The sequence below is a fragment of the Aulonocara stuartgranti genome (assembly GCF_965226115.1).
Source record: "Aulonocara stuartgranti genome assembly, chromosome: 11".
NCBI classification, from domain to species: domain Eukaryota; kingdom Metazoa; phylum Chordata; class Actinopteri; order Cichliformes; family Cichlidae; genus Aulonocara; species Aulonocara stuartgranti.
In genome coordinates, this window is record NC_138947.1 from 7394356 (window position 1) to 7414997 (window position 20642).

General features: G+C 40.2%; 1 protein-coding gene across 1 annotated transcript; it reads right to left on the bottom strand.

Moving 5' to 3' along the window:
* Positions 1–6517: 6517 nt before the first annotated feature.
* Positions 6518–10003, bottom strand: LOC309717879 (uncharacterized protein). The gene is made up of 5 exons (XM_082552768.1): positions 9306–10003; positions 8419–8704; positions 7901–8055; positions 7197–7479; positions 6518–6973 (listed from the first exon to the last, which is right to left on the bottom strand). Exons 1-5 carry the CDS (start codon positions 9367–9369, stop codon positions 6823–6825), a joined length of 939 nt encoding a protein of 312 aa, XP_082408894.1. The 5' UTR covers positions 9370–10003; the 3' UTR covers positions 6518–6822.
* Positions 10004–20642: the final 10639 nt, after the last annotated feature.

Here is a 20642-nt window from a genome sequence, read left to right on the forward strand (position 1 = left end):
AATATTATATAACAGAAATGGACCACATTTCATTTTACCTATATCAGGTAGCCTCTTTGAGTATCTCACCTAAGTGACCTTTCAAAATTTATAACATAGCTAAAAAATGGCAAGCAATGAAACAAAATTAAGAGAAAATAAAACTACAATAATAACAACAATAACGATATGATTGCTCTCTGAATTAATAAACTTCTGAGGGAAAAACACGCTTATGTGCAGGATTATTTCACAGGGTCTGTCATTTTCCACTTTTATTTATTTTTTTAATTTTATTGAAGATTTTGATCAAAAGCAAATTCATTCAGCAATATGCAGTGGCGTGTCTAGAAAATTTTTGTTGGGAGGGCCAGGTAGGGGCACAGATTTGGAGAGGGGTGGCAGATGTAATTGGCAGATAATGTTTAAAAAAAATTCTACCAACCGTTAACCATAATTCAATAACCCTATAAATCTAATAACTGAATGCGCTTTTAACTCTTATTAGAATGAGATTTTAACCACTACGGTGCAAAGTTTTTAGATACTGCGTTGATAAAGTACAAGAGATACAATCAGTGCTTTGTCAGTGTTTACTCAGCATTCAAGGACAGCAATATTTGCATAGTATTTTTACTGACATATAGTGCACATATGTTTTGGGCAAAAACATTTTTTAATATTAAAATACGAACATTTGTAACAAACAATTGACAAATTAGCCAATGCCAATGTAAAACTTTATCTGCCTATTAAAAAAAGAAGATAATCTTCTCACAAACTGGAGTTTGATTTTGAAACAGGAAAAAGTGGGGAAACAAATGAAAAGACTAACATTTGAATAAAACCTGAAAGCAAGTAAATACTTTCTATGCTGGCTTATGATAAACTTTGGTAATATTGATAAAGAACAACACTGGCTGATGATGAAATACAGTCAGCTGGCATGGTGACACTGCCAGTATTAACCTGCAGGGCTGGACTGGGAGAGAAAATCGGGCATTTTGACTAGAGACCGGCCCACCAGGTATTAAAGCCATAAAGACTTTGAATGAAAACAAATGCTGTTGTGACAGTGATGTACACTGGCCTGTGCCCCCCCCCCCCCCCAGACCACCCCGCTGGACACGCCACTGGCAATATGCACAATGTAAATGTGCTAAATAAAACGTGAGTACCTGCATTCGTTTGACAAGTAATTCATGTGGTTGTCATGTAGTAATTTTGCATTTTTTATTTTTTGGTAGTTGGAAATATATCTTTTATGTTCTATTCTGTTTGCCTGCAAGTTGTTTTTGTTTTTGAGTTTGTTAGTCTATTACTGAGCAGAGTCCAAAACAAACTTCTTTATTGGAAAAAAGGAGTTAGAATGAAATATATCTTATCTTTCTATAGTGCCGGTCTCTTTCTCTGCCAACAGGACAAGTGCGTCCATGTGAGGTAAAAACAGGTCAACCTACAATAAAATCATTTGGTTCACTTTCTAATGCATATAGGCTGGTTGTATTCTCCATCCATCCATTTGCTTCCGCTTATCCTTTTCAGGGTCGCGGGGGGCGCTGGAGCCTATCCCAGCTGTCATAGGGCGAGAGGCGGGGTACACCCTGGACAGGTCGCCAGTCTGTCACAGGGCCAACACACAGGGACAGACAACCATTCGCACTCACATTCATTCAATTCACACCTAGTGACAATTTGGATTATCCAATTAACCTATCCCCACAAGCTGCATGTCTTTGGACAGTGGGAGGAAGCCGGAGTACCCGGAGGGAACCCACACAAACACGGGGAGAACATGCAAACTCCACACAGAAAGACCCCGGCCTGATGTTGGAATTGAACTCAGGACCTTCTTGCTGTGCGGCAACGGTACTAACCACCGTGCCACCGTGCTTGTATTCTTTTCTACTATAAAAAATTTGAATTGGAAGATTATAACAATAGATATATAATAATAGATATTATGTTACCTCTGATTGGCTTTTTATGCGTCAAGGTAGTTTAGTCCATGCGGAAATGAAACAGAACTGCCAATCACAAGCAAAGATGAAGATAACCACTGCAAACATCACATGCTTTTCACCAAATAGTGCATAGCTTAGAATAAGGTTGCCTCGGTTCGCCATGGTTTTCAGGATTTTCCTTTAGGGCACAGTACCTGGCACCAGGTATTAAAATAGCACTTGCACTGCCAGGGTTCAAAGCGATCCAAGCAGGTACTAAAATGGGACATTGTGAGACAACATGCCACCAATTGTCTGGTCAGTGGCATCACTCCATGAGTTACGACAGCGTCTCCTTTAGAGAAATCCAAACCACCATTTTTGTAACCCAGCAACAAGTGAAATAGCTCAAAAAAACCTCACCATGATCCCTGAGTCTGACAAAAAGCCAAAGACCAAGCAGCAGGTATATCATCGCTTCAACATCTTTACTGTAGCGTGTTGCATACTAGTTATATCAAAATACTATAACAATGACCATGCACGTTAGGTGGTCGAGTCGAGTCGTGGCGAGCCGTGTATCAAATTCAAATTCAAATTTTATTTGTCACACACACACAACCATACACAGTATGACATGGGGGTGAAATGCTTGTAGCTGTACAATGCCCGACCATTAAATGACAGAAGAAAAGTTTTACAATATTTACAATTTACAGTTTACTACAAAATTTACAAATTAACTTAGGAATTTACAGTAAAGAATGTGCAAATAGCAGAAGAGATTATAAAGATAAGGATTATAAATTATAGGAATTATAGGATTATAGGAAATGTGTGGTGGTGCGTGTGGTGACGTGTTTGGGAGAGTCCAGTCCTACACCTGGTTCAGGCCCCGAATAGCCTGGGGGAAGAAGCTCCTCCTCATTCTCTCTGTTTTGGCCTTAAGGGAGCGGAAGCGCTTCCCAGACCTCAACAGTGAGAAGAGTCCATTGTTGGGATGGGAGAGGTCCATCATAATCTTTCTAGCTTTGGACTTGCACCGCTTGGTGTAGATGGACAGCAGGTCAGGGAGCTCTGATTGAATGATGCGTTCTGCCGAGCGCACCACCCTTTGCAGATCTCGTCTGTCCTGCTTGGTGCTGTTCCCAAACCAGGTGCAGATGTTTGACGTCAGGACGCTCTCGATGGTGCAGGAGTAGAAGTTCTTGAGCACCTTCAGTGGCACATGGAAGTCTCTAAGTCTTCTGAGGAAGAAGAGACGCTGACGGGCTTTCTTAACCAGGGTGTTGATGTGGCAGGACCATGACAGGTCCTGAGTGATGTGGACACCCAGGTATCGGAAACTGTCCACTCTCTCCACTGGCGTGCCACTGATGATGAGGGGTTTGTAATTCCTCGCCTGCTTTGTAGTGAAGTCCACGATCAGCTCCTTAGTCTTGCTGATGTTTAGGAGGAGGTTATTCTCCTGGCACCAGGTCTCCAGGTTCCTAATCTCCTCCAGGTAGGCCGTCTCGATGTTGTCGGAGATCAGGCCCACAACAGCAGTGTCGTCAGCAAACTTGACAATGGAGGTGGTGTCGGATGTGGCTACACAGTCATAAGTGTACAGTGAGTACAGCAGGGGGCTTAAAACACAGCCCTGAGGCACTCCAGTGCTGAGTGAGATGGAGGGGGAGACTTGTTTTCCCACCCTCACTGATTGGGGTCTGTCTGTGAGGAAGTTGAGGATCCACTGACACAGTGATGAGCTGAGTCCTAGATCCGTCAACTTGGTGAAAAGCTTAGAGGGAATTATTGTGTTGAATGCTGAACTGTAGTCCACGAACAGCATCCTAACATAATTCCCTCTGCCAGTGTCCAGGTGACTCAGGGATGTGTGGAGCAGGTGAGATATGGCATCGTCTGTGGAACGATTAGTCCGGTAAGCAAACTGAAGTGAGTCGATGGTGGCAGGAAGTGAAGAGGTGATGTGATCTCTCATCAGTCTTTCAAAACACTTCATCACAATTGAAGTCAGTGCTACTGGACGGTAGTCATTGTGGCAAGCGGGCTGTTGTTTCTTTGGAACAGGGACAATAATGGACTGTTTGAAGCACGTGGGAACCACAGCTTGGTCCAGGGAGAGGTTGAAGATCTCCGTGAACACCGGTGCTAGTTGATCAGCGCAGGCTCTAAGGACCCGGCCAGGGATTGCATCTGGTCCTGCTGCCTTCCTGGTGTTCACCCTCCTGAAGGTGTTCCTCACGGCATGCTCTGTGATGACGAATGCATTTTCTTCACTGGTGCACTCCGAGCGCGCGCAGCCGTTTGTTGTTTTAATTGCTGTGGCGTCGAAGCGAGCATAAAACGTGTTCAGCTCATCAGCCAGTGAAGCATCTGCATTCATCATTGAAGAAGCTGGTCGTTTATAGTCCGTTATAGTCCGCAGTCCTTTCCACAGGCTCCTAGAGTCGCACTGTCGTAGCTGTGACTCTAGTTTTTCCCCGTAGCTCCGCTTTGCCTTTCGGACCGCGCTGCGCACGTTGTAGGACGCAGCCTTGTATAGGTCCATATTACCGGAGACAAGCCCTTCATTGTAGGCAGCGGTGCGTGATCTCAGAGCGTCGCGGATGTTTTTATCCACCCACGGCTTCTGGTTGGGAAACGTTCGGATGATAGTTCTTTCTGCTGTGTCGTCCGCTAGTTTCCCGATAAATCCCACAACCGCTTCCGTAAACATGTTGATGTCATCAGAGCTGCGCCGAAACATGTCCCAGTCTGCGTCATCCAGTGCGTCCTGCAGCGTGGCCACCGATTTGTCCGTCCAGCGAGCGACCTCCCTCCTGATTGGTGGTTGCTGCTTTAGCCTTTGTTTGTAAGCAGGCATGAGGAAGATGGCGGAATGGTCTGATTTTCCAAATGCCGGCAGGGGCTGAGCCTTGTAACAGTTCTTGAACGGGGTGTAGCAGTGGTCTAATGTCCTCGTGCCCCAGGTGGGGCAGTTGATGTGCTGGTGAAGGTTGTGAAATGTCCGTTTGAGATTCACTCTGTTAAAATCTCCCATAACAATGAGTGCGGCATCTTGGTTAAGTGTTTGTTGATGTGTGAGAGCCTCATGTAGCTCACATAAGGCAGTGTCCGAGTCCGCGTGAGGCGGAATGTAAACAGTGCAGGCAATGACCGCAGTGAATTCCCGAGGGAGATAGAAAGGGCGACACTTAACGATCAAAAGCTCCAGATTGGGCGAGCAAGAGCGTGTGAGTGGGGAGATGTTTGTGCTGTCGCACCATCTGTTGTTCACCATCAAACACACTCCACCACCTCTTTTCTTCCCCGACTCCATTGTCCTGTCCATGCGGTAAACCGAAAAGAACCCCGTCTTTGCTTTTGTGTTATTTAGAGTTCTTAGTCTCTTGGTTTCTCTTTCTGCGTTCCAGGTTTGTTCCGTTTCCCCTTGTTGAGTCCGCGTTGCTGTTGTATGTTTCCCGTTTTACTTTGACAGTCTGTGTCTTGTGTTAATGTTTTCAGTTTTGCTTCCCCTTGGTCTTGTCATGTTTGACTACTCCCAGCTGTGCTCTCCTCCTGTGTCTCATTCCCTCGTTTTCCCTCTGTGTATTTAAGCCCCGTGTCTTCCCCTGTTTGTTGCTATGTCCTCTGCATTAGCTGTTTGTTTATCTCTCATCATGTTTTGGCCATGCCATGCCATGCCATGCCATGCCATGTCATGTCATGTCATGTCATGTCTTCCCAGTTTAGGTCATTCATCCTAGTTGGAGTTTCTGTTTTATTTTTAGTGCTATTGCACTGTGTATTGTTTGTTTCTCAGTTTGTATTTGCCAGCAAATAAAAGCTGCCACCTTTAAGTTAAATTCACTGTCTCCGAGTCCTGTGTTTTGGTCCAACCACTGCCCCTCCAAACAGCTTACCTTGACTGCTTTCTTCCATTTGAGCAATATCTCTAAAATTAAATAACCTGTCTCAGAGGGATGTTGAAAAACTAGTTCATGCATTTATTACTTCTAGGCTGGACTACTGTAATTCATTATTATCAAATTTAGAAATGCGTTCCTATATGTTCAAAATTAAATACGTGTACAGCTCGGGTCGAGCCATTTAGAGACAAAGAGAGGGGAGGCTGAGGGAGCAGCCAAAAGCTGAAGAAGAGAGTGGTACCACAGCACAATCTCTAAAAGCTTTAATACTCAATAATATACAATAAAAATAAAAACAGCCACGGAATGAGAGATTATATTTAATTCATTTTCATAAGCTAATATTTATATTCAGTTGTTTAAAAAAAAGTTCAGGATTAGTAATGTACAGTTTCAGTTTAGTCAAAATCAACAACTCAGCAACAGCTGTAAAAAGCAAAGCAACAAACAATCAAAAGCAACAAAAAAATAGAGTACTAAAAATGAAAAAGTTTAGAGAAGTTTTACAAACCTTGTATTTAAAATATTACAGCCATTATAAGTTAAATAAAATATACAATATACGGTACCGGGGGCGTGGGGCTTAAGTGGTTAAGAATCTATTGCAGTTTTAACACAGCTTGTCTTCTGTTGACCCCAGTTTTAAAGCAAGAAAATAACTGAACTTCAGTCTCACTTGGTTGTTATTTTGATTTGCTTATTGTTGTGATTGTATAAAAAAAGTACTGTCCAGCATCATTGCTTTTATCGACTCCATTATCAGGGGTCGCAAAATAAATGACTCCAAATAATTTTGTTAAATAATGTTTTTCAGCTTGTTTTAAAATTCTTCTGCTTCACAGTGGTCAAAAATGTATTCATGCAGAATAAATGTTGCCCAAACTATATTACTAGTCTTTAGAATAATGAAAGTCTGCTAAATTTAAAATTTTAAACATCAATCTGCACAAGTCAGCCTCAGCTAAACAGTTTCAACATCCTCACATCTAATCCAGCCTGGAGCCATACACCTCCACCTCACATAGGGACAGATGCTCGCTTCTTCCTGGGATGATAATGTTGACATAGCGACCGTCCATCCCATTACACTTAAAGGTTTCAGTGAAGCCCAGAGGGATGCTTGAGATCACAGTACACCTTTCAGAAGAGAAAATGTTTTGTTGTTGAATAATAAAAAATAAAAATAAAAAACACTGATAATTGAAGATACTACATTACCAAATACTTTATCGATGTAAGTTAACGCAAAGTAATATTTGCAGAGTTTGAAACTTAGTATAAATGTGCTTTACCGAACAAATACTGAAGCAGACATGCTTGAGTCAGAAACATCAGAATTTATTTATTAACTGTAAACTACCTGGGATTGTTGTTGCCATTGTTGTCAAGAGAATCTCCGATTCGAATTTCAGCTCCATTGAGTCGTTCAGGGAAACCATCTCCGCGGTTGGTTACATTAACAGAAAACACTTTATGGGTTTTGCCCAGGTCCAGTCGCCACCAGGGATTTAACTCCTTGTTTGTACAAGTGCATGAAGCTTGGTTCCATAGGTTGGCACGATTGCCATCTATGGCATTATAGGCCATGCCTGGTAAATATAGTGAAGACTGTGTGGCTTTTCCTTGGATTGCTAGGTTCTCTCCTGTACAATGACACAGTTGCAAAGATCAGTAATGATGCGTGATTATTGCTTTTGCAGAATAAAGGAACTCCAGTCTGAATATGTTTTGAATCCTAACTATTTTCACATTGTTACATTTTAACAAGGTGTGCCTGATGTTTGTTGTTTCAGTGGCTCACCAATGCAAAACTTTAACCAGTTGTAGTGATGAGCAGTGGAGGTTGTATTGCTTGTATATTAGTAACAGATAGTATCTATAACAAATTTGAAATCTCTAACAAATCTCTATTGTGAAACTGTTTTTCAGCGAGTCTTATTGTACAAATTCACTGAGCAAAAATAGATTCCTCTATATTAAATGGATGTAATGGTCTCAGCAATTATGATTCAAATTCTGACCTGTAATTGCACATAGAAATTGAAGTGTCAGTATGATACTCACCAGTTGGGGCTCGATAACCATAGACTTCCACTTCACAAAGTTGGAGGATCCTGTTTGCCCCTGGTAATACCACAGTTACATAACGTCCCTCCACAAGTCTGGTAAAAGTAATTGTTAAAGACCTGCCTGCTGGGATGTGAGAAATTACTGCAACCCTAAAACAAAGATAAGAAGTGAATTCATTTTTAATTTATTTTAAATATTTGTACTTACAAACAAATTAACATCCATTCACTGATCAGTTTTCCTAAGTACTTATCCAGTTATAGTCATGGATTTAGGTGAAGCCTAAAGTATCACTTTAATGACAAGCTAACAGCACCACAACAACCATTTATTTCTATGTCACATTTAGAACCACCAGTTAACAATCATGTTGAAGGGCACCTGCTCAACAGACTTCTTAATGTGAGGCAACAGTGCTTTTAGTTAAGTTTATGTCTTCAAATAAGGTCAATGAATTGTTTATGTGTCTGGCAGCATTTTAATTTAGAGTTTTGAGTAATACATTTACTTACACTGGATTTCCAGCACCATTATCTTGTAACGAGTTGCCGATATGAATCTCTGCACCATTAAGCCTTTCTGGACAGCAGTCTCCTCTGTTGGTTATGATCACAGAGGTGACAATGTAGGAATCCAGCAGGTCCACTCTCCACCAGGGGTTGGTCTGCTGATCAGTGTGGATGCATGATCCAGCCCAATAGTGAGACTCACGATTTCCATCAATGGCATTGCTGGCATCTGCGAGCTCAAGATTCAGTTCATTTGACTGGGTAGCTTTTCCACGTAAAGCCACGTTTGCTGCAGATAAGACAGTAGAAATATGATTTAAGATTCATAATGAGAAATGCTTTTATATAATTAAATTTGCATTATAAACCCAGATTTCTTATTTCACATGCCAAATAAAGGACTTTCTTTCTTGAACAGCTTGAACAATTTTAGAATACAATGACATTTTGCCACTTTTGAGATTAATGTTAGCAAGCTTTTCATCTGGGAATTATAGACCAATATAACTGTAATATATAATTATTTTAGCTATTGAAATATTGGTAACACAGAGGGGCCGATGGCGCGATATGGCAGCCTCGCTTCTGTCAGTCTGCCACAGGGCAGCTGTAGCTACAACTGTAGCTTGCCTCCACCAGTGTGTGTAAATGCGAGAGTGAATGAATAATGGCATTGTAAAGCGCTTTGGGTGCCTTGAAAAGCGCTATATAAAATCCAATTTATTATTATTATTATTATTTACGTTTCCGTTATACTGCTTTAATTACTTTACCTTTAACTGATGATAAGTGTGTTGGCCCTTGTCAATATGCCATCTTTTATGCTTAACTAATTTTCCATTAAAAGGTTTTACAACACAAATAGTTTTATGTATCCAGATCATACTTACGATAGGTGCGTGCTGAGCACATCCCCAGGAAAAGCAGCAAAAGCAGACCTGAACTGTTTTTCATTGTTCACGCTGACAAGAGAATTAGTAACATAATTACATTGAGGAAATGTTGAATTCCCATCCCAAACTTAAAATAAATTTGTTCCATAAGTCAGAAACCTAAAGGAAATCTAAACAAAATAACTCTTTAATCAAGTGCTGACACAAAAACATTGACTAACATCTTTAACTCTGTATTATACAATATTCAATGAAAACCACATACCTTGCAAAGTAATCAGAATGAGATGAGGAGCCACTGTTAAGGAGCATTACTTATATTCATATCCTACCATGACACGTGACGTTTATTACTCAACCTCTTACACAGATAGATAAGGTTAGGTACTGGCAGCCTCTGATGTTTTTGTAAAACTCAATTCTTAAATATGGCCGTCATTAAGATTTATTGATTCAAACACCAAAGCAAAAGGAAAAACATAACACGTCATTGAAAAATATAAGTTGAGTTTATCTCGAGTTTTCCGCTCCCCACTCACTTTTCCTGTTCAACTCCATTCTCCCCATTCCTCTGTGGAATATGAGGGTTTTCATTAACTGTAATAACATGCCCTAGTTTGCAAGGTTTTTACTCTAAATGAATTCCACTGAATAAACACGGACTCTGTCCAAATCTACAAACTTTGTGTGTTACAGTTTGGTCATAAAGTGCTGTTATCAGCTCACATGTGATTTACACAGTCAGACTCTTTGACTGGGACACGTGCCACAACAGTGACAGGATATGCCAGAGTAAAATCTTGTCTTGGAATTCTAACAAGCTACTGTATTTACCAGTAAACTCTTAAAAAGGTTGTGTTAAAACATTACAGAAAAAAGCGTTGGACACATTTAACTCATTATGTGTGAATTTTGACACAATGTCAACAAGAAAGACAAAAATTACACACATTTTGTAAAAAATGCACACAAAATGCGTTGTCCCTGAGCTGATGCAGCACATGTGTTAAGATGTGTTGTATTTAACACATTTGTTCTATGGGTGTAAATAAATAAGACTAATAGACTAATAGAGAGTAAAAACTATAGATTTCCTTACACCCAAAATACAAGGTCACATGTATTCAAGTCAATTTAGTTAATTTTAGTTTAATTCAATGAAATTCAGTTTTATTTATATAGTACCAAATCACAGTAACAATCACCTCAAGGCACGTAATATTGTAAGGTAAAGTCCCTACAATAATTTAGAGAAAACTGGTGTCTCCATACACAAGGTGTGCAGGTCTATACATGGTATATGATATCTATGGATAGTCTCTCTGTGTGAAACAAGAATCTAATTTGTGGTATGGCTGCAAGATGTGACTGCCGAGGTTACAAAAATAACTCAGTACACTTGTAATGCTTAAAAAACAATAACAAAGCATTTCAGTTCAGACTTGCTGCTGGATGCCAATGTTATTACATTTTTAGATATTTTATTTTGAAATATTTGACTCCAGTTATAAAATACATTTTTGCTCATTTATATAATACATATTTTTATATAGCATACATGCTGCCACTATGCATACAAAAGCAACAAATAACCCCCTAAACCGTGTGTTTGGAACTTATTACACCATTCAATAAAAAAGTCATTTCTCGTAAACTCGTAAAAGAAGGAGATGAGAAGTCGTTGTTTATGTGTGCATCCTGTCACAACACATGCTGTTTATTTGTTGACATACCTCAGAATTCTTTATCTTTTCCCTTGTATTTAGATAAGACTCATTTCATGTATCAAGCGTGGGTGAGATCAGGGATTGCTGGGAAATGTACTTTTATTATTTTATGGTCACATCAGCTATAAAACGTGAAGAGAAGCAGCCATAAAGATAACTGAGTACAACCAAAACATAAGAAAAGAAACAAAAAATGCAGTATGGAAAAAAAAAGTGCAATACAACAAAATACCCTGTTGTATTTTATTTTAATATGATGTGTTGGGCCATGTAAAAATCTGCTTGCTACACAAATTAGTCCTAAACACCCTAAATAAGGACAGACATGTACTATCTTCAGCCCCCATTGACCTGGAGCTGTGTAGACAAAAGATTTTGGAAATTATTGGAGTACAATAAATGTATTTGTCCTCATGAGTCCAGAGTATGGTCTAAATACAAAGGTGGTTTGGTGTAGCCTGAATAAAAACTAGAGAAATAATACCACTGTCTGAATTAATTGTCGAGGTCCTGGGTCGGTGACCCAGTGTTTTGGTTTATGTATTATTATTGATCTTTGTTTTTATCTGGGGTTTGACTGCTATTGTAATGGTTTCTGTTTTGTATTTCTAGTTCTTAGGTTTTGGTCCCCGTACTCCATGTCCCCTGTGTAGTTTCAAGTCCATGTCCTTGAGCCAGTTGTATTTCCTGTTTTACTTTGAAGGTCCGTGTCTCAGGTGATGTATTCTGTTTTGCTTCCCTGTTGTCTTATCTAATTAGGTTCAGCTGTATCTCCCTCCTGTGTGCCATTTCCTCATTATCTTGTGTGTATAGTTAGTGTGTGGTTATCTCTGTTTTTCGTCGGAGCATTTGTGTATCGTTCTGTGTATCATGCCTGGTCATCCTGTTCATCTTCCCCAGTGTCTCTCCAGCTACGTTTTCATATTTCAGGTTGTTTAGTTTTATGTTTCTATTTTCATGTTTAGCTGTCCCCAGTTTAGATTTTTGTTAGTGGTTTTGTGTTAATTGTTTCAGCAACAATAAAGGCTCAATCTCAGTTTGAAACACTTTCTCCTGCATAATTGTCCATGCCTGGGTCCACACCTCTCAATGTCCACCAAACCGTGACATTAATAGGCTGCTGAGGGCATAAACAAATCTCATGTCCAGTACATATTTTTCTACTGTATATAGGTAGTGACTACATATCTTGAACTGAACAAAGTATTTGAAAGAGCTCATGCCACTAATGGATTTCAATGTGACTTTGGTCGATTGATCAAAAATTGGATCAAAACAAATAAATTCACCAACATCCACGTTATCTAAATATGCTATTAGATAACAAAATATTTATGTTGTTATATTAGTAATATCATATTTCTTTTTTTTTTTTGGTAGTTGGAAATGTCTCTTTTATGTTCACTAATGTTAATCACATCTACTCTGTTTGTCTGTAGGTTGTTTTTTGTTTGTTTGGTCTTTTAAGTTTGTTAGTATATTACAGTGTAGAGTCCAAAACAAACTTCCTTACTGGTAAAAAGAAGGTAGAGGAAAATATATCTTATCTTTCTCTAGTGCTGGTGTCTTTCTCTGCCAACAGGACAAGTGCTTCCACGTGAGGTAAAACAGTTCAACATACAATAAAGTCTTTTGCTTTCATTTTTTAAATGCATAAAGGCAGGTTGTATATTTTATTTCTGCTATAAAAGATTAAAATAAGGAAGGTCAGATAGCCAAAAGGTTATTTTATTATCTTACAAGCTCTGATTGACTTATCTTGTGTCAAGGTAGTTTAGTGCATGCTGAGAGGATGTTTAGCAACAACAGAAGTGCCAATCACAAGCAATGCTGGAGATAATCACTGCAAAAAGCACATGCTTTTCACCAGCTAGTGCATATTGCCTAGCTGCATCTATTTTCCCACCGATCAACAAAAGTTCAGACATCAAACAGAGAAGCACAATGTAGGGTTAGGGTTAGGATTGGGGGGGGGGGGGGTTCGCACTTCTCACTCACAGATGTTCAAATTGGCTTTTTACTTTTAAAGGTTTTGAATTACATTTACTCAGTACACAAATATATTCATACAGTGGGAGCCAATGTCCAAGTAAATACCAAGATATAGCAGTAAAATTAGTTAGCAGTAACATTTAGACACAGCTTTTGGTTTGGGTACTTTAATGGGGCTCTTTAGATCCTGCTGTGAGCAGAAACAATTTCAGTTATCAAATGCCACTGCCATTGTAGAGGCTCAGATAAAATACTGCATATTGAATAACAAACCAAACAAAGTAGTTCTTGCATCATGAGCAGCTTGCCACCTGAAATATTTTTTCTCCATATTCATATTCCTTGCACACCAGTTTGCTTATATCTGCCAGACTTTGTGGTAACACAATAGCTGAAGGCAGTTACTCATTAGCTATTCAGTTTGATTATTATGACATAAACATAGCAATTTGAAATAAACGAGAAAAAGTAGGTTAATTGGTAATTATAAATTGTCTTGAGTGAGTGTGAAGGGTTTTCCTTTGATTCAATGTGGACCTGCACTCTTGTTCTGTGACAGCTTAGATAGCCTCCAGCTTCCCCAAGACCCTAAAACTGATAAGTGGTTACGAAAATGGAGTTTATGGATAGACTTAAATTGTTTATTATATGCTAAATTACAAAAAAAAAAAAAATTACTGCAACAGGAAACAATGACCCCCATTTCTTCAATAAAGCTTTTTCTCGCAGTGTGATATGTAGGCCAATATAGAAGGCACTTTTAACAATTCAATGCAACAAAGATAAAAAAGTACAAGATGCAGTCCAGAATATCATATAATTAGCAGCTAATCCAATGTGTTAAATTTAACTCTTCTTTTTTTTTTTTTGTCTATATATTGCATTTTTTCTCTATATAAATTACATGAATGACAAGTGGCTTATTCTAGACTCCGTAGTAAAATACTGTGATCAGAGACATTGCAAAATTTGTGATCTTTCAGGTTCTGGGCTTCCCAATAATTGACCCAAAGTCATTAAATTCTTTAGTGTCCTAGATGTTTGTTTATTTTTAGTGAAACCTAAAAAAATAAACAGTGTAATGTATATTATTTAAATCAATGTTGATAAAGTCAACAAATTGCACTAGCTGTATCATTGTTTATAATCTTATTGTCAGACCCATTTTCAAATTGCCTTTTTAATCCAATTTTTTGTCTATAAATCCCATAAGTGTAAAAAGACAGAGGATCTAAACACCAAACACAGCAGCACATTGTCACCACAGGATGGCACCATCTTCACTGTCACGCATCATATATTTTGACTAGACAATATAGCTCATCTGCAGATTCCATAATAATAGCTGAGTCATTTTGCTCTACTATAATAATGCACAGTATTTTCCTGTTCATAGTCTAACTTTGGCTTTCAGAAAGTCCCATTTACATTCAACTGCCAACCAACTATGTTCATACAAGAACAGAAATCTGTCCAACTAACTGATGAGTGTTTTGCGGGTACTTATAAAATTAGGGATACCTTTTTTATATCTTTAAAAGCCCAAGACAAACTTTCACAGCTTGCATAGGGGTAGCTGTAGCTCATGAGAAAGAGCTGGTCATCTACTGAGCGGAAGGTTCGTGGTTCCCCCAGTGTGCATGCCAAATATCCTTGGGCAAGATACTAATCCCAAGTTGCTTTCCGATGCATCCATCAGAGTATGAATGCGTGTGAATGAATGTTAGATAGAATGCACTTAAATCCTAGAAGAAAGTGTTTCTGTGAATGGTGTGAATGCAGTATGTTGTATAAAGTGCTTTGAGTACTCTGGAAGAGTAGAAAGGAGCTATATAACAATCAGTTCATAGTTACACTGGTTGTTTTTTATATAAACAATCACACTAAAACCTTACCATCTATTCTGATGATTGTTATTGTTTGTTATTGTTTTTGAGATGTTAACATGCGTTTTTGTTTCCATCCATCCACCTTCTTCTGCTTTTCCGGCGCCAGCCGCCCAAGCAGAGAAGCCCAGACTTCCTTCTCCCCAGCCACCTCCTCCAGCTTATCCGGGGAGACACCAAGGCACTCCCAGGCCACCCGAGAGATATAATCTCTCCAGCTGTTCCTGGGTCTGCCTCGGGTCCTCGTCCCGGTGGGACATGCCCAGAACACCTCACCTAGGAGGTGCCCAGGAGGCATCCTTGTCAGATGCCCGAACCACCTCAGCTGGCTCCTTTAGATGTGAAGGAGCAGCAGCTCTACTCTGAGCCTTGCCCTATCTCTAAGGGAGAGGCCAGCCACCCTTCGGAGGAAGCCCATTTCCACTGCTTGTATCTGTGATCTCATTCTTTTGGTCACTACCCACAGCTCATGACCATAGGTGAGGGTAGGGACGTAGATCGATCGGTAAATTGAGTGCTTTGCTTTTACACTCAGCTCTCTCTTCACTACAATGGACTGGTACAGTGTCCGCTATCCGTCTATCAATCTCCCACTCTCATCTCCCGTCACTCGTGAACAAGACCCCGAGATACGTAAACTGGCGGGGCCAGACGGCATCACCGGCCGTCTGCTGCGCTGCTGTGCTGACCAGCTAGCAGGTGTGTTCACTTACATCTTCAACGAGTCCCTGGCGAAGTCTGTGGTCCCCACATGCTTCAAAAGATCCACCATCATCCCTGTGCCCAAGAACAGCAAACCCTCATCCCTGAACGATTACCGGCCAGTTGCACTGACCTCGGTAGTAATGAAGGTGTTTGAGAGGCTGCTGAAGAACATCATCTCCTCCTCCATCCCAGACACCACAGATCCGCTGCAGTTCGCCTACAGATCCAACAGATCCACAGAGGATGCCATTGCCCACGTCCTACACACCACTCTCAGCCATGTGGACAAGAAACAGGGTAACTATGTGCGAATGCTGTTTGTTGATTACAGTTCAGCTTTTAACACAATAGTGCCCTGCAGACTGTTCACAAAGCTGAGGGATCTGGGACTTAACAGCCGTCTGTGTGCATGGGTGCTGGACTTCCTCACTGGCAGAACTCAGGTGGTGAGGGTGGGCAGGTGCTTCTCCAACAGCATCACCATCAACACAGGAGCACCTCAGGGATGTGTCCTCTCGCCACTGCTCTACTCCCTCTACACTTCAGACTGTGTGGCCACCCATGGCTCCAACACCATTGCGAAGTTTGCTGACGACACAGTGGTGTTGGGTGCCATCTCCAACAACGATGAGGCGGCCTACATGGATGAAGTGAAGAATCTGGCATCGTGGTGCCAGGACAACCACCTCCAGCTGAACGTCAGCAAGACCAAGGAGCTGGTGGTGGACTTCAGAAGGGGTCAGCACAGAGACTACAAGCCCATTATCATCAATGGAGCTCCAGTGGAGAGGGTGCAGTCCTTCAAGTATCTTGGTGTCCACATCTCCTCAGACCTGACATGGGCTGCCCACATTCAGGTCCAGACCAAAAAGGCTAGGTAGTGCCTGTATCACCTACGACAACTGAGGAAGTTCAGGGTCTCTCCAAAGATCCTCAGGATTTTCTATACAGGCGCTGTGGAGAGCATCCTCACACAGAACATGACATCGTGGTTCAGGAACAGCTGTGTGAAGGACCATAAAGCTCTCCAGAGAGTGATCCGTACAGCAGAACGCTGCTGCAGGATTGCTCTCCCCCCGCTTCAGGACACCTACACCAGGAGATGCCGGACTAGAGCAGCGCAGATACTGAAGGACCCGTCCCATCCAGGCAACAAACTGTTCCAACTTCTGCAATCTGGTAGAAGGTGCCGCATCTTCCGGGCAAGGACAGAGAGACTCAAGAGGAGCTTCTATCCCCAAGCCATCCGTGCCCTAAACACACACACCCGCCCTCTCACATCATCTATAATTGACTGAGACAGGACTCTCTTCCAGACACTCTAAACCAAGGCACAATGTACATTTCAATTCCTTTAATTTTAAATATGTTTATATTGTCTATCCTGTAAAATAGTCAGATGTCTATTCATATTAATGTACAGAATTCACCTGCTTGCTGCTACTACTGCACATTCACCCAATATATATATATATATATATATATATATATATATATATATATATATATATATATATATATATATATATATATATATATATAAATAAATAAATAATGTTCTTCCTCTACACCCTCCCCCCCCCAATTTTTGCACATGTCGAGGAGCGTGTCAGGCTACATTTCACTGTGTGTTATACTTGTATAACTATGCATGTGACAAATAAAGAACCTTGAACCTTGAACTCCTCCACTTGGGGCAAAAACTCGTCCCTGACCCGGAGTGGGCAATTCACCCTTTTCCGGCTGAGGACCATGGCCTCAGATTTGGAGGTACTGATTCTCATTCCCACCACTTCACACTCAGCTGTGAACCTTTCCAGAGCGAGCTGGAGGTCATCACTCGATGTAGCCAGCAGAACCAGTTTGTTTGTTCATTTGTTTTTGTTAGTGACATAAGCTTTACATCTAATCCAGGACAGAGCCATACACTTTCAATTCAATTCAATTTTATTTATATAGCGCAAAATCACAACAACAGTCGTCTGAAGGCACTTTATATCGTAAGGTAGACCCTACAATAACACATACAGCGAAAAAACCCAACAATCATATGACCCCCTATGGGCAAGCACTTTGGCAACAGTGGGAAGGAAAAACTCCCTTTTAACAGGAAGAAACCTCCAGCAGAACCAGGCTCAGGGAGGGGCGGGGCCATCTGCTGCGAGCAGTTGGGGTGAGAGAAGGAAGACAGGATAAAGACATGCTGTGGAAGAGAGACAGAGAATAATAACAAGTGTGATTCAGCAGAGAGGTCTATAAACACATGTTTAGTGAGAAAGGTGACTAAAAAAGAAATACTCAATGCATCATGGGAATCCCCCAGCAGTCTACACCTATTGCAGCATAACTAAGGGAGGATTCAGTGTCACCTGGTCCAGCCCCAACTATATGCTTTAGCAAAAATAGAATAGAATTCAACTTTATTGTCATTGCACATGTCACGAGTACAAGGCAACGAAATGCAGTTTGCATCCATCCAGAAGTGTGTTAGCTATGATATAGATATATTACAAAATATATAAAAGGAATATAAAAGGAATCTTTTAAGCCTAGTCTTAAAAGTAGAGATAGTGTCTGTCTCCCGAATCCAAACAGGAAGTTGGTTCCACAGAAGAGGGGCCTTAAAAATGAAGGCTCTGCCTCCCATTCTACTTTTAAATACTCTAGGAACAACAAGTAAAGCCTGCAGTGCAAGAGCGAAGTGCTCTAATGGGGTGATATGGTACTATAACGTCAAGATACGATGGGGCCTGATTATTTAAGACCTTGTATGTGAGGAGCAGGATTTTGAATTCAATTCTGGATTTAACAGGAAGCCAATGAAGGGAAGCCAAAACAGGAGAAATATGCTCTCTCTTTCTAGTCCCTTTCACCTCACACAAAGTCAGGTATTCATGTCTTCCAGGGACGACTGTTAACATAGCGACCATCCATTTCATGTCTCCTATTACTCTGGAATTCTTGAACTGGAAGTGTTGGGAAGGTTACTTTTAAAACGTATTCCACTACAGATTACAGAATACATCCCCCAAAATGTAGTTTGTAACTTATTCTGTTGAGTTACTCAATGTGAGTTGCTTGTTTCTTGTGTGACTGCAGAATGCCTCTCACAGATGTCGTTATGATTCCCATCTATGGCATTATAAGCGATGCCAAATTCATAGAGCACAAACTGCAAAACAACAAATGTATAAAAATAATTACACCTCGATGTTTGTCAGTAATCACAATTAGGTTACTACATTCAGTAAAATGTTTAAATTTCATTTATTTATAGAAAAGCAATTGACAGCAGCAGCTGCTTTACAGTATGGAACGCCAGGACTGCCATAATGAATTAATTAAATACACCATTAAATAATTAATTAAATGTGGCAATAATTAATTAAAATAGGAAATAATTAAATAAATATTTTTGACAAATTTAATTAATCATTTTGGCACAGTTGACTCCTTCAGGTCTCACCATGAAATAATTTTATCTGTCAACCTCACCCATCAAACCCAGTGGGCGGGGTTAACGCTGATCGAGTCAAAACAATTGCTTTGGCCTGGTGGCCGTTGTTTTTAGAAGGTGTTACTGCACGCCAACAACCAGCATGTGGAAACTAACAGAACTGAAATTTTAAAAACCCTGTTTGTGTGCCACCAAATACCATTTTAATATTTTTTAGCCAAGAATGTAGTGGTTTAATCTTCAGATATCTGGTCAGTTTGTCAAGGTAGAGCCTCTTTGCAAAAGTGCTTCGATGATTTCGGAGATGTCTGCCCAGCCCAGTCTCACGGCAAAGCGTGGGATAGACCCGCTCGCTTCGCAAGCAATCGAGCTGTTATTACCACCGACAAAGCGCAGGCCCCGGTACACAGCTGTAATAACCCCCAGTGTACACTGACTTCATTTACTGAGGTTATATTTATCGGGTTTTTATTTCCTGATGTTCTTATGTGTCATACATGTTTCAGTCGCCAATTCTGAATTATAACTAACATTAAAAATATGTTTAAGGAGGAGAGAGCAAATAAATTCGATTAACAGCTGATCTTTGGGTTTTTGTTCAGTAATAGGCGTGGCCTGTGTATAAATGCATAAAAGAAATAACGTTGGTGTTTCCGTCATGTAGTAACTGCTGACTTTAACTGTACAAAGGTTGTTCGACACTATGACACACATACAGACTTTATGATGTTCGACTAATATTTTTATTGTGAATATTAATCATGAGGGTAAACGGCCCTGTACACCACGGAGCGAGGTCAGCATATCCACGATATCTTCAGCTCTCTAAGTTAACACAGAGTTTCCCAGCTGACCACTCTAATGGTCATCTACGAGTAATTCACGGGTCATATCAATATGATTTTACAGAAAATCATCCTTATTACTGCCAACTATTCCAGAGACATGAAAATCTACAGCATAAAGAACACAAAAATATAGCAGTCTAACACAACACTGTAACAGAGATGAACGCTCAGTTTGTCTCAGATCAAAGTGGAATGAATGTGATTGGTTGAACAGGTGTTGTGATCTGTGTTATCTGCATTTTCATCAGCAGCAGATTAGAATAACAGTTATACATTTAATAAATCACCAAATTAATACACGCAAGAAACAATCAAACCTATGCTGACAATTTGAGTTTGTATTCCCTCAGCTGCAGACTCGCTGCTGTTTAAATGTTTGAGAGCAAAGATTAGATATAAAACGTCAAACATAGACTAAGGCAGGGGTAGGCAACCTTTCTGATGATGAGTGCCATTTAAATTTTCCTCAGAAGCCAGTGTGCCATATGAGTGCATTAGCAATAAATTTAATAACGCTCTATATTAACAGTTACACACTATATAGAACCACTTTATAGAATTATATTTGTTCGCAGATGTTGGCAGCTATCAGCGAATAGTTATCAGCTATTTTGAAACAAAAAAAAGACACTCTTTATCCATAACAGCAAATGAACTGTACAACAGAAAATACAAATGCTATTTATGGTCTCCTCACAACAATGATAAGTAAAAAAAAC

Excerpts from the sequence above, each read along its gene's own strand:
- LOC309717879 (XM_082552768.1), bottom strand. The coding sequence starts at position 9,369 with ATGAAAAACAGTTCAGGTCTGCTTTTGCTGCTTTTCCTGGGGATGTGC. Across the intron at positions 8,056-8,418 it reads AATGGTGCTGGAAATCCAGT|GGTTGCAGTAATTTCTCACA; the intron begins GTAAGTAAATGT and ends TCTTTGTTTTAG. Across the intron at positions 7,480-7,900 it reads TGGTTATCGAGCCCCAACTG|GAGAGAACCTAGCAATCCAA; the intron begins GTGAGTATCATA and ends GTCATTGTACAG.